General features: G+C 36.7%; 1 protein-coding gene across 1 annotated transcript; it reads left to right on the forward strand.

Moving 5' to 3' along the window:
- Nucleotides 1-2304: 2304 nt before the first annotated feature.
- XB5763442.S (provisional ortholog of chitinase acidic S homeolog) lies at nt 2305-10771 on the forward strand. Its single transcript, XM_018248571.2, has 11 exons — nt 2305-2384; nt 2469-2498; nt 2792-2993; nt 4017-4073; nt 4828-4999; nt 6077-6201; nt 6595-6718; nt 6816-7001; nt 7693-7812; nt 9478-9619; nt 9926-10771. Exons 1-11 carry the CDS (start codon nt 2360-2362, stop codon nt 10198-10200), a joined length of 1458 nt encoding a protein of 485 aa, XP_018104060.1. The 5' UTR covers nt 2305-2359; the 3' UTR covers nt 10201-10771.
- Nucleotides 10772-13135: the final 2364 nt, after the last annotated feature.

Here is a 13135-nt window from a genome sequence, read left to right on the forward strand (position 1 = left end):
TGAAAAGCTGTCTTTAAAATAGACTGTTGCAGTACCTTAAATACATTGAAGCTCTTGGATGTAGCACCTGTTAAACTTAGCAACTTCCAATACCGCTGACTACGTCTAAAGAATTTACCCAGACTGCCTCGTTAATTGAAGGGCCTTTAACCTTCAATTAAGAGTTTATAGACAGAGTGATTGCAATGACTTTAAGTATACATCCAGATACAACCTAATTCAGAGTAAATCCACAGTAGAAGACAGCCTATTTCAATCTACTTAGATCTCCTCAGTGTTGGAGATATTGAAACATGTCTTCTGAGGTGGTAGAGCTTGGAGAGCTACATACATTGTTGTGCCTTAAAAACAAAAATGAGGGGCGTTAACCTTCAATAAAGCACTTTTAAGGGGAGACATCCAAACTACTTCAATAATGTCCCTTTGGCTAACTATGCATCCAAAACCATTGGTTTTTAAGACAGTGTAATTCAGAGTTATAAATCAGCTTGCAGAAAGCCTATTTCTCATCTCTTCAGTGCCAGATATTGAAGTTGGCTTCAAGGAAAAGACTTGGAGAGCAGCAATTCTGATACATTGGGGCTGAGCAAAGCCCTAAGGCTATGGACACACAGGCTGTCAAACAGGCTGTTGTCAGCGGCTGTTTTCTGCGTATTTTGCAGTCTGAGAGAAGCAGATCTGCTCAGTGCCCAATTGAGTTGCATCAGATCAGCATGTGTGCAGTCACACACTGACCTTAGCTTCAGCTCCGCTACAGTATGTGTGACTGCACACAGGCTGATCGAAATTCAAATCAATGGAGCGAGAGCACTGAGCAGATCTGTTTCTCTCAGACTGCAAAAATACACAGGCTGACAACAGCCTGTGTGCCCATAGCAAAATAATTCCAAGATGTTTAATGAAAGACCTGCATTAACCCTCTGAATACAGCACTGCTATCTCTGTCAGGGTTGAACTCTGCACCTCGAGTTAAGACAGAGTTGAACTCTGCACCTCGAGTTAAGACAGGGTAGAACTCTGCACCTCGATCCCGATAAAAAGTGTTTTGTTAATGAGCACTAAAGGGCATGATTTTGCACCCCTTAGTGCTTTAACCCTTGGGTCCATTGCATTTGTAAATAACACCTAGGGGCAGATTTATCAAGGGTCGAAGTGAATTAGAGGGAATTTTCGACGTAAAAAAATTTGAATTTCGAAGTAATTTTTTGGATACTTTGACCATCGAATAGGATACTACGAATACGACTTAGAATTAGATTCAAAGTAAAATCGTTCGAATATTCGACCATTCGATAATCAAAGTACTTTCTCTTTAAAAAAAACTTCGACTTCAATACTTCGCCAAATTAAACCTGCCGAAGTGCTATGTTAGCCTTTGGGGACCTTCTAGAGCATTTTTCTAAGTTTTTGGTCGAGGTAAAATCGTATTTCAATTCGATGGTCAAATTTCGAAGTATTTTTAACTTCGAAATTTGACCCTTGATAAATCTGCCCCCTAATATGTCCCTTTTTTTGAGCCTGGATTATTACTCATTAGTTCAGATGATTTATTTGAGTTCAGATCTTAAACATATATACAGTTATAGCAGTTTGTATTCTAAAAAATGTTTAATAAGCCAATTGCCAAATGTGAAAATTTTGCTTTTTTAAATTGAATCTATAACTAGGGTGGAGCAAGCATAATTATTCTAATCAAACATGGGGATTTGTTGTATAGATCTTGCAGCAATATATTGGTTATATTTGTTGCAGATATCAGGTAGTGATAAGTATGAATTTAACTTTCAATTGTTTGTTCCAATAAAATGCAGGTTTTCTGCCATCATAATGAGTATATGTGTCATTGTCTTTGTTTTCAGATAGCTTTATTATAGTAGCAGCCCTCTTTAATATGCACGTTTGTAAGCATCTGAGAGCTGCTTTATATAATCTTTAATTAATAAGTATATTCATTCTTTACTCTGGGTGGTGGGTATGTCACTTTATTGTAAGAAATAAATCTTGGACATGATATTATTAAAAAAAAAAATAATAATAATTACTGTCCTTCATCCATTACCATTAAACGTCCATGACCCATTTGACTGGTGTGCACAATATTCCTATCAAAAAACCTCCCATGCTTAAACATTTGTTTTGACAGAAATCCAGAATGCAAAGAAATATTTATTTAGTTTCTGCTGATAACCCCTGATTAAAGTAACAATGCTTGAAGTGGAAAAGGTGTATTTGCTTTTCAATTATAATAAAATCATAAGTGTTTTTGTGTACACTCCATGTCTCTTGTTCTCTGGCAAAGGTGACCATGGTCTATATAAGACTCAGAAATTAGAGTATATGTCTATCATACAGCCTCAGGATGAACAAGCCACTATTGTTTTTAGGTTTGTTCATTTGAATATTTTTACTTTTTACTTTGTTACTGCCTTTATTAAAATTAATTATTCTCTCAATGTATTTCTTCTCAGGTGTTGCCCTCCTGCTGCATGTGCAGCTTGGTAAGTCATTAATTAATTTTGTACAAATAAAAAAAATTTGATTTAGCTGTTTTTTTTACCAAACTACATTATTGAACGAGCTATGCTTCTATCCTGGAAAATAATATTATGAAGGTCATAGTTCATATTAAGTTTTATGTCTTTTAGGCTGATGGCACATGGGGCACTTGTCATAGGGCTGGCCTTAGAACTCAAGCCACCAGAGAAAAACTCTTTATTAGTGCATAAATTCTTTGCTGCTTGCTATGATTTGTATTATTAATCTAAAATTCTTTGTGTTCTTGCATACTCAGGATCTTCCTTTAAACTGGTGTGCTACTTCACCAACTGGGCTCAGTACTACCCTGGAGTTGCCCAGTACATGCCTGATGATATCGATCCTTGTATGTGCACTCACCTGATCTACGCTTTTGCAACCATGACCAACAATGAAATCGCAATTTTTGAACCAAACGACCCAACATTTTATGCCTCCTTCAATGCACTAAAAAACTAGTAAGATACCCAGTATTATTACCTTTTTTAAGATGCCCTTCATCTACAATAACAGCATCTCTAGAAAAAACATATTCACTATCTGCATTCTTATATATATGTCCTATTAGAGTAAGTCACAGGAGGGAGTGGTCAATGAAGTTTCTAGCTGGGTTTTGAACAATGGATTATAGGGATCTGTCAATATGAACCCATGGGCCTATCTATCATTGTATTTTGTAGACAAGTTTATGAAGTATGTGCATAATTTAGTAGCTTTTCCACTGTGCTTTGCATTCATCCCCTCCCCGATTCTCGAATTTATCTAGTCCACTGACTGCCATAACAATTGCAATCAGAACGATTACTAGGCATTTAAATAACTTTGTCAGCTTTCTTTTCATAAAATGCAGAAACATTTTATGCAGTTCTAGTGGCTTTTGTCTTTTTAGTTCCAGTTTGTTTCAAAATGTATGTCTCCAGTAGACTAAGAATTATAGCAGGGTTATTGTTATGACCTTGTGTTGAGGGGATGGAGATAGGGCTTTGAACCTAAAAAAAAAAAAATACATGACTTGGAGACCTGTTATCCAGAATGATTGGGCCTGGGTTTTTACAGTCTTTCAGTAAATCTTTCAAGTCTACTAAAAAATAATTTAAACATTATATAAATCCAATAGTATTGTTTTGCCTCCAATAAGGATTAATTGTATGTTACCTGGGATTAAGTACAAGGTACTGTTTTAAAGAAAAAGAAAATAATTAAATTATTTATTAAAATAGAGTCTATGGGAGATGAATTTCCTATCATTCAAAGCTTTCTGTATAACAGTTTTCTGGATAACATATCCTATAACTGTATCTACCATTTAGCAAATTATTGAGAAATCTTGGAATTGAAAACTGAATAGGAAATATAACTGTAATGATTGGACTCTCTTGCCATATATTTTTTCATTCTTGACAAATATGTTACTTTAGGATAAATCATTAAATGTTCCTTAAGCAAAATAGGTAAACTCACATTTCAAATTTTGTTTACAGCAACAGTGAATTAAAAACACTCTTGTCTGTTGGAGGCTGGAACTATGGGACCTCTGGGTAAGGATACTACTAATACTAAAATGTGTGTAGATGTAATAAAACACAGATTTGGCCATGGCTCATTTTGGCTCATGATTGGCCATGAGTTAAATTTTGTGTATTTCAATGTATAGAAGTTTCTAACAGGAATAGGCTGGCATACAGTAAATGGTATCTATTCATGCAAATTTTCTGATTACTAACACCACCCATGTAGAGTAGTTTACAGAGGCTCTATGTGGCATACTGGTTTATGTTATGAAGTATTTTGACTGCTTTATTCATTTTGTAGAGAACTGTGTGGATAAAAATCACCGCCTGCAGAACATCAAGATTACAAATCACTCTGCTTGCAGACTGACATTCTGTTGGGAAGGGATCCTTTATTAATTGCGATATGAGTGTTGCAGCAGCTGCTGCCATTAGCATAGAATGTCCAGTTAATTTTAATAGGAAGCTACTACAGCTGGTGAAGTGCATATTTCTGAGAGGAAACTGCAGTATTTACCAACTTGCATGCCATAAATCTGATCAAAAGGAGACTGTAGCAAAATAATGTAGATAAAAGATACCTGGCAGTTGTGTTTACTGGCAGCTAAGTACTGTACATATATAGATTTGTATATAGCTTAGTATAGATTTGACAATTGGGAATATCTGTGGACAAAGGGTCTTAAAATTAAATCCAAGAGAAGGAAAATGTACAATAGAAATGCAAATGCATTATTTGAAGGCATGTTTCTGCATACTTTTTAAATTATCTTCTATTCAGGTTCAACAATATGGTTTCCAGTCCCCAAAATCGTCAGACATTTATTAATTCTGTCATTACCTTTCTGAGAAAGTATGGATTTGATGGACTGGATATTGACTGGGAATATCCAGGGGATTCAGACAGAGGAAGCCCCCCACAAACCCAAGAGCAATTTTCAGTGCTCCTGCAGGTTAGGACAATTATTATTTATTTCTGTCTCCTGGAGCAATTGTACATCATTATCTGTTTTGAAAAAAATATAAACACAGATTTTTTTAATCCCTTTTTCAAGTTGGGGTGTTATAAATTCATACAGATAGTCTTTAAACCATTATATTTGAAGTTTCTTCAAGAAGGTTTATTGTCATCTCTGCTGCATATACAGTATAACATACAAACACAACGAGACAAAATTAAATTTTTTTATTCTTGTTGAATAAGATACCTAATTTCTCTGTGACAGCACAGTTACAATTTCAAGAAAAGAGATGGGAATGCACAGGCCTGGATTTGTGGCAATGCCACAAAGGCCCGTGCCTAGGGTGGCAAATTCCTAGTGGCAGATGCGCAGCTCCCCAGTGCTCCGGTGTGCCTGCGCTCACTAGAGCGATGCGGATCGGGTGGCCTGGTGATAGAACTGCGAGACCTTCGAATTCGATTTACCGCAAATACTACAATCGTTCGAACGATGAAATCCTTCATCGATCGATCAAAGGATTTTTCTTCGATCAAAAAAACCTTAGAAAACTGATGGGGAAGGTCCCCATAGGCTAACATTGTACCTCGGTAGGTTTAACCTGCCGAAGTATGTAGTCAAAGTTTTTTTAAAGAGACAGTACTTCGACTATCGAATGGTCGAATAGTCAAACAATTTTTACTACGAATAGTATGAATTGAAGTCGAAGGTCGTAGTAGCCAATTCGATGGTTGAAGTACCCAAAAAAATACTTTGAAATTCACAGTTTTTTTACGAAGCCGAAGTATGTAGTCAAAGTTTTTGTTAAAGAGACGGTACTTCGACTATCGAATGGTCGAACAATTTTTACTTCGAATCGTATGAATCGAAGTCGAAGGTCATAGTAGCCAATTCGACGGTCGAAGTGCCCAAAAAAATATTTTGAAATTCAACGTTTTTTTTACTTCAAATCCTTCACTCGAGCTTAGTAAATGTGCCCCAGAAATGTAAACTAATTGGATTGTGTTAGTTCTCAGTACTACAGTTTATTTAGTTGCCTATCTCTAATCTTTTCACATATTTGTTTTGTAGGAAATGTATAATGCATTTGTGCAGGAAGCTAGTCAGAGCAATTTACCTCGGCTCCTCATCTCTGCTGCAGTGTCTGCTGGAATGTCCACAATAGAAGCTGGATACCAGATACCGCAGCTCTCTCAGTAAGCTATATTTTACACATAGAAGCACAAAATGCTTGGAATTATTTGTCTAATAAAGTGAAACTCAGATAATTCTGTTCATGTTATTTCAATTGAAAAATAGTGTTGTTTTCAGAAATACAAAAGTTAACATAAATGACCAAGGAAGAAGCCGAGTTTAGTACTCTCCTCACATGCTGTCATGTCTCAGTGTAGTAAACTAAAACCATCTTATTAAAAATTAGGATAGAATCAGAAATAAGCTCATGAGAGTCACTGAAGGGCAGCTAAATATTATTATTATTATTATTATTATTATAATGCTAAAATAAAATAAAAAAGTATGATGGTACAAAACTCTATGCATAAACCAAAAAATTGCCAAACTTCACATTTAATTATATTTATTTAAAGGTATCTGGACCTTATCAATGTAATGACCTATGATCTCCGGGGCTCATGGGAAGGGTTCACAGGTGAGGACAGTCCTTTGTTCCAGGGTCCTGCTGATCAAGGTGGATACATCTATTTCAATGTGGTGAGTCAGCATGAAAATCTATTTGGGTCTGGTAGGGAGCAACTCTGTTTTGTCCTGTTCCTCTGCAGCTAATAATCTGAATGGGTTGCTTTTCTAGGATTATGCTATGAACTACTGGAAAAACAATGGTGCTGCACCAGAGAAGCTGATGGTTGGGTTTCCAGCTTATGGCCGAACATTTACTCTTAGTGACCCTTCTAACAATGGCCTTGGTGCCCCAACTTCTGGTGGTGGTCCTGCTGCCCCATACACTCAAGAATCTGGATTTATGGCATACTTTGAGGTTATTATTTATATTATAAATATTAATTGGTAAGATAAATACAAGACAACATCAAGACACTTGAAATAATTATTTAGCCATAAGTAACAAAAACCTTGCTCCTGCTGGTCCAGGTAGATGATTAGTCTAATGCAATTTATAGACTGAAACAAATCTGTAACAGGTTGAAAACAAAAGCAGAAAAAGGACTACATTTGTACAACTGGTTTGCATTATATGAACATAGTAATAACAATAGTTATTGTTATAATGTCCAGTAATTACATTTTGTCAAAAATTATTGTCAGAACATTGTATAGAACAAACTTTTCATATTACATCAGGGCAGACTACCTGAAAACTATCTGAAAAGCTATTAAGACCACATTCCAGTATACTCTGTTCTTCACATGTGAGGTAATATGTTCTGAATACAGGAAAGAAACAATCCTGTACTTTCTGCTTGCTATAAACAGCACCAAAAACTTGCTGGCTTTCCCTAATGTGCACTTCAAATTATGCACAAGGAAGAGAGAAGAATAAGCGTTGTCAACATCCTGCAAAGCCCAAAAGTTATATATGGCAGACATTGCCAAAACCTAGTTGGTCATAATTATACAATTTATGCAATGGTAATCTCAATTTCTAAAATTACACATGTATGGTAAAAAGACACTCCTTCATGATAAAAAGTTTTTGTAAATATCAACAGATTTGTGACTTTTTGAAACAAGGTGCAACAGTGGTTTGGAATGCCCCACAAGATGTGCCTTATGCTTACAAAGGAAGTGAATGGATTGGATATGACAATAAGAAGAGTTTCCAGATCAAAGTAAGGCACCTTATCTGTGAATAGCAACTTGGACATAATTATTTTAGAAAAAATAAATGTTTGGCTTCATAGATTTTTGTTGTTTAAACATAAAGAAGTTTTTTTGGGTAGGTCTTCAGTAAAAGGAAGCGTCTGATAGGGCATAACATTTAAATATAGAGACAGATCCCAAAAAAAAAGTACAAGTGAGAGAGAAACAAAGTTACAAAATTGCAAGAGAAGCCTAATTTTGAATAAGAATTTTTGCAGTAAAGCGTAGAATAAAGTTGCAGTAGCGCAGAATTTTTTTCATTGAAAAAAAAGTCAGATAGGATAGGAAATTGATAGGAAATTCCAAAAGTAAAATCTCAGTTGAGAGATATTTTACAAGAGTGGAAGCGAAATCTAGGCTAGATGCCTATGAGGGAGGTGTAATTGCAAAACTGTGAAATAATGTCAGCTGTATTAAGGGCAAAGTGTGCTATTGTTCAAATTGCATTTGTATGATGAAAACAGGCAGTATGCAATTTAATTCTATTGGATATGAACTGATACCATAAATGTAAGCTATGGTAAAATTGCTGAATGTTATTCAAAACATGATAACAAAGTGGATACATTCATTATTTTTTTTCTGATGAAAATGTTTGCACTGTTATGCTAATTAAAATAGCAGCATAAAGAAGTATTTATTGTTGGATACAAAAAAGGAAGTCAAAGATAATGAGTCTTGGACAGGGGTGCTTCGCCAATCAGGCGAGTTGAGGCTGTCGCCTCAGGCAGCAGCACCCCACTAGGTACCAGGGGCGGCAAAAATGCTGCTCCTGGCACTTTAAGAGCGAATTTCCGGGGGAGGGGGTTAGCAGCAAATGCTGCTGCCTCAGGCGGCAGAGGGGCCAGGATCGCCCCTGGTCTTGGAGGCTTTATAAAAGTAAGGTTGTTTACTGAGCTGAAGATGGTGGAATAAGAAGATGATGGCGGAATAGGAAGATAGTAAAATTAGGACATCAATTTCACAGTATTTTTTCAGATGTGCTCAAAGTGTTCTTGTATGCCTGTCTTTACCGACATTTAACATAAATCTATACAGTACAAAGGAGATGTGCTGCCTAAGGCGGATGTAGTGGTGGTAGGTGGGCCACTGTTATGAGGGTAGACTGTCAAGGTTGGGGTTGTTTTCTCTGGAAAAAAGGCACTTGCGAGGGGACATGATTACACTTTACAAGTACATTAGAGGACATTATAGACAAATAGCAGGGGAACTTTTTACCCATAAAGTGGATCACCGTACCAGAGGCCACCCCTTTAGACTAGAAGAAAAGAGCTTTCATTTGAAGCAACGTAGGGGGTTCTTCACAGTCAGGACAGTGAGGTTGTGGAATGCACTGCTGGGTGATGTTGTGATGGCTGATTCAGTTAATGCCTTTAAGAATGGCTTAGATGATTTTTTGGACAGACATAATATCAAAGGCTTTTGTGATACTAAGCTCTATAGTTAGTATAGAAATGGGTATATAGAATTTAATTAAATGTAGGGAGGGGTGCGTGTATGGATGCTGGGTTTTCATTTGGAGGGGTTGAACTTGATGGACTTTGTCTTTTTTCAACCCAATTTAACTATGTAACTATGTAACTATGTAACGTGTATTCAAATAAATAGCACCTCTTTGTACTTTTTTGTAATAGGCAGAATGGCTGATGAAGAACAACTTTGGTGGTGCTATGGTTTGGGCACTTCCCTTGGATGATTTCAGTGGACATTTCTGTGGTCAAGGAAAATATCCACTGATGAATACCTTAAAGTCGACATTGGGAATCTCATTTCCAAGTAAGTGGAAAATATAATTAAAGTGATTTAATAACATAGGCAAATGTCTGTCCCGCAACACTAAGCTAATGTTTATTTATGTTTTTTACTGTATGGTAAATTATATTTACAATAATGAAAGCAAACATGAGTTACTTCAACAAAGTAAACGTCAGACTCATAACCCTATAATTGTTTAAAATGGCCCTGAAATTCTTGTACATGGCATCTCACTATAATGATAATTTCAACATCATGAGATTCATTTATGAATATTCCTGATCATTAAAAAAAAACAGTCAAATATTGTTGTCTACTTTTTTGCAGATTGTAAGGCACCTGCTATAACAGTAGCACCCAACACAGGAGCACCTACAGAAGCAGCTACAACTGCCAGCGCAAGTGGCAGTGGAGGAAGTGGCAGTGGAAGTGGCAGTGGAAGCAGTAGTAGTGGGTTCTGTGTTGGAAAATCCAGTGGTCTCTATCCAAACCCCAGTAATAAAAGTGGCTTTTATCATTGCGTCAATGGAATCACCTATGAACAGTCCTGTCAGTCAGGTCTTGTATTTGACACAAGTTGCTCATGTTGCAACTGGCCATGAAAATGAGTGAAAAGGAATGGCAACTGAGAAAATGGCTTTTGTATGATGCAAATAAACTGATTTCTGGAAAAAGGGTTAATGCTGTGTGATTCAGGGGAAACTGCTTAATTTGTGTGAAAATCCAGCAAAACAAAGTATACAGCCAAATACAAATCCTATCTGAGGTACATTAAACTGTCCAATTAGTATTCTTTCTTCTGTGGTAAATATAAATAGATTGTGACAAGATTGAGACATGAGAAGTGGAAAAAATGAACACATCTTATTTTTTTTCCCCTGAATCTTGCCACAGTGCAATTTACATGTTGTGCATTGATGCACTTTGAGAATGTAACAAAAAACAATTAACTCTGTATGCAGGACTGGCTACATTGGCAAGTGGGCATACAGGGTCCCCTAAATTGACCATAGATTGTCAGTCATTCAGAATGTGAAAGGTAGGAGTCATGCTGTTGGATGCACAAATATTTAATCTAAAGGGCTGGGCACACCTATTTTGTGCCTCTGAGATTTGATTAAATTGAGCTCTAAATAATTATTAAACTATTAATAAAATTGCAACCTAAAATCACCAGCCAGACAATAATTCATAATTGCTATATTTTAGTTTCAGTTGATGCTTTTGAAAGGCAAGAGATTGTATTGCTTTTAGGCACTGTAGGTGACTTCAGACTAGCTGCACCTCCTGATGCTGCACTCGACACTGATCACATAAGCCAAAACGGACTCCGTGGAGAAAATCGTACATTAATAAATAACCCCCAAAGAGAGGTTTATAACATACTGCTCCCAGAATGTTACAATGTAGTTCTAAACTCAAGGGCATGGTTAAACAATGAAGCCATGAGCACTAACAACTTAAAGGGGATCTGCCACCCCTAAGAAATAATTCCAAATTATTTTCTATTATGTTAGTTGAGTAAAATAAACTTTACTTACAATATATGTATTATTTAAATTTTGTTTCGTTCAGTCTTCTAATTACACAATCACAGCAAGCAGGCAGGAGCCATGTTGTGGACACTGTTATTAAGATAATTTGTGTATCACCCCAAAATCTTGTGTATACACCAGAATGGGGAACCTAATGCCCGTGTGCAGTGCCCTAAATAATTATAGAGCCTGAGGAGGGAAGGGGAAATGTGAGAAGTGCAGTGACATGTAGGAAGTGCTGACTGGAAAGTGAAAGTAATTGAATGCCCTACCTCTATGCCTCAGGCATTGATTACTTTTTTCTCTCTATCCACCTCCTCGCGTCAATAGAAGACGCCAGTATAGGTAATATAGACATCTCAGATCATGCACCTATGAGAATGTCATTGAAATTATTTAATCCACAGCCTTTTTCTTTTAATTGGAGATTTCCAGCATATTTATATCATAACGACGATTTTAGAACCTACCTTAAACGACACTGGGCTAATTATATCGATGATAATTTGCTATGGGCAGCTGCCAAGCCAGTTCTACGGGGTCACATAATAGCCTACCTAGTTAAAAGGAAAAAATCGTTTGATGAAAGGTACAAATTACTACAAAATGAGCTCACCTATGCTTATAAATCCTTCAAATTTACTAATTCACTTACTGCAAAAAAAAAAATACGCAGAAACGAAGGCTCTTTTTAACACTTTATTGACAGAGCAAATGCAACATAAATTAAGTCATACGGCAAACAGATTCTATCGCTGGGGAAACAGATCTCATAAATTATTAGCTAATATAGTCAAGAGCCAACAAGGGTCTACTTTCATTCAGAAACTTAAAACACCCACTGGCTGGGCACGTGATACGTCTGACATTGCCACATTGATGACGGCACATTTCAAAACACTTTACCAAAGAGTTCCTGATTCTCCTGAGCCCGGTCTCAAATTTCTTCAGGAAGCCCATCTGAACAAACTTACGGTCCAGGATAGGGAAATCTTAGATGCACCTATAACTGAAGCAGAAGTCTCAATGACGGTCACAAAACTTAAAAACGGCAAATCCCCAAGTCCAGATGGATTGGGGGCGGAATTTTATAAACTATTGTTGCCAGAAACGACTCCTTTACTTACGTCTCTATACAATGGTGTGCTACAAGGTACCCCATTGTGGGACAAAGCGGCTGATGCCAGAATTATTTTGCTACATAAGGAAGGCAAGGACCCTACTGATCCATCTTCATATCGACCAATATCGTTATTAAATCAAGACCTCAAAATTATGACGAAAATTATGGCTACTAGGTTACAAAACATTCTTCCCCGTATACTTACCTCTAATCAGATGGGCTTCCTTAAGGATAGGCATCCTGTTCAGGCTATCAGACAAGCTATCGCCACAATCTACCAGAGTAACCTAGAAAAAAGAAGACAGGGATTACTGCTAAACTTAGATGCTGATAAGGCGTTTGATAGGATCTCCCATGCACACATTCGTAGGCTTTTAAAATTCCAACATTTTGGAATTCATATGCTTAACCTATTCAAAACCTTATATGATGCTCCTCTCTGCTTATAACAGTTAATGGCTACAATTCAGAATCATTCAACATTCAACAAGGGACTAGACTAGCCTCTACTATTCAACATTGCGTTAGACCCCCTTATAAAACATCTTCTTTTGAATGAAACATTTGCAGGCATACCCACTTGGACATATTAGACATAAAATAACAGCCTTTGCAGATGATATTTTGCTGTTTATTCATCGCCCTCACACAGAACTGGCTACGATCCTAGATACCATACGGACATTCAGTACTTTTGCAGGCTTTCGGATCAATCTCAATAAGTCTGAAGCATTAGAACTTGGTAGCCCGGGGATTACAACACTTGGGAATACTGAATTCCCTTTTAAGAGGGCACAATCCTACATAACATATCTGGTTATTAAACTGGCGAAAAAACACACAGAGCTTTACTCACTCAATATTAGACATACTATTGAC

This window comes from Xenopus laevis, chromosome 2S (assembly GCF_017654675.1).
Source record: "Xenopus laevis strain J_2021 chromosome 2S, Xenopus_laevis_v10.1, whole genome shotgun sequence".
NCBI classification, from domain to species: Eukaryota; Metazoa; Chordata; class Amphibia; order Anura; family Pipidae; genus Xenopus; species Xenopus laevis.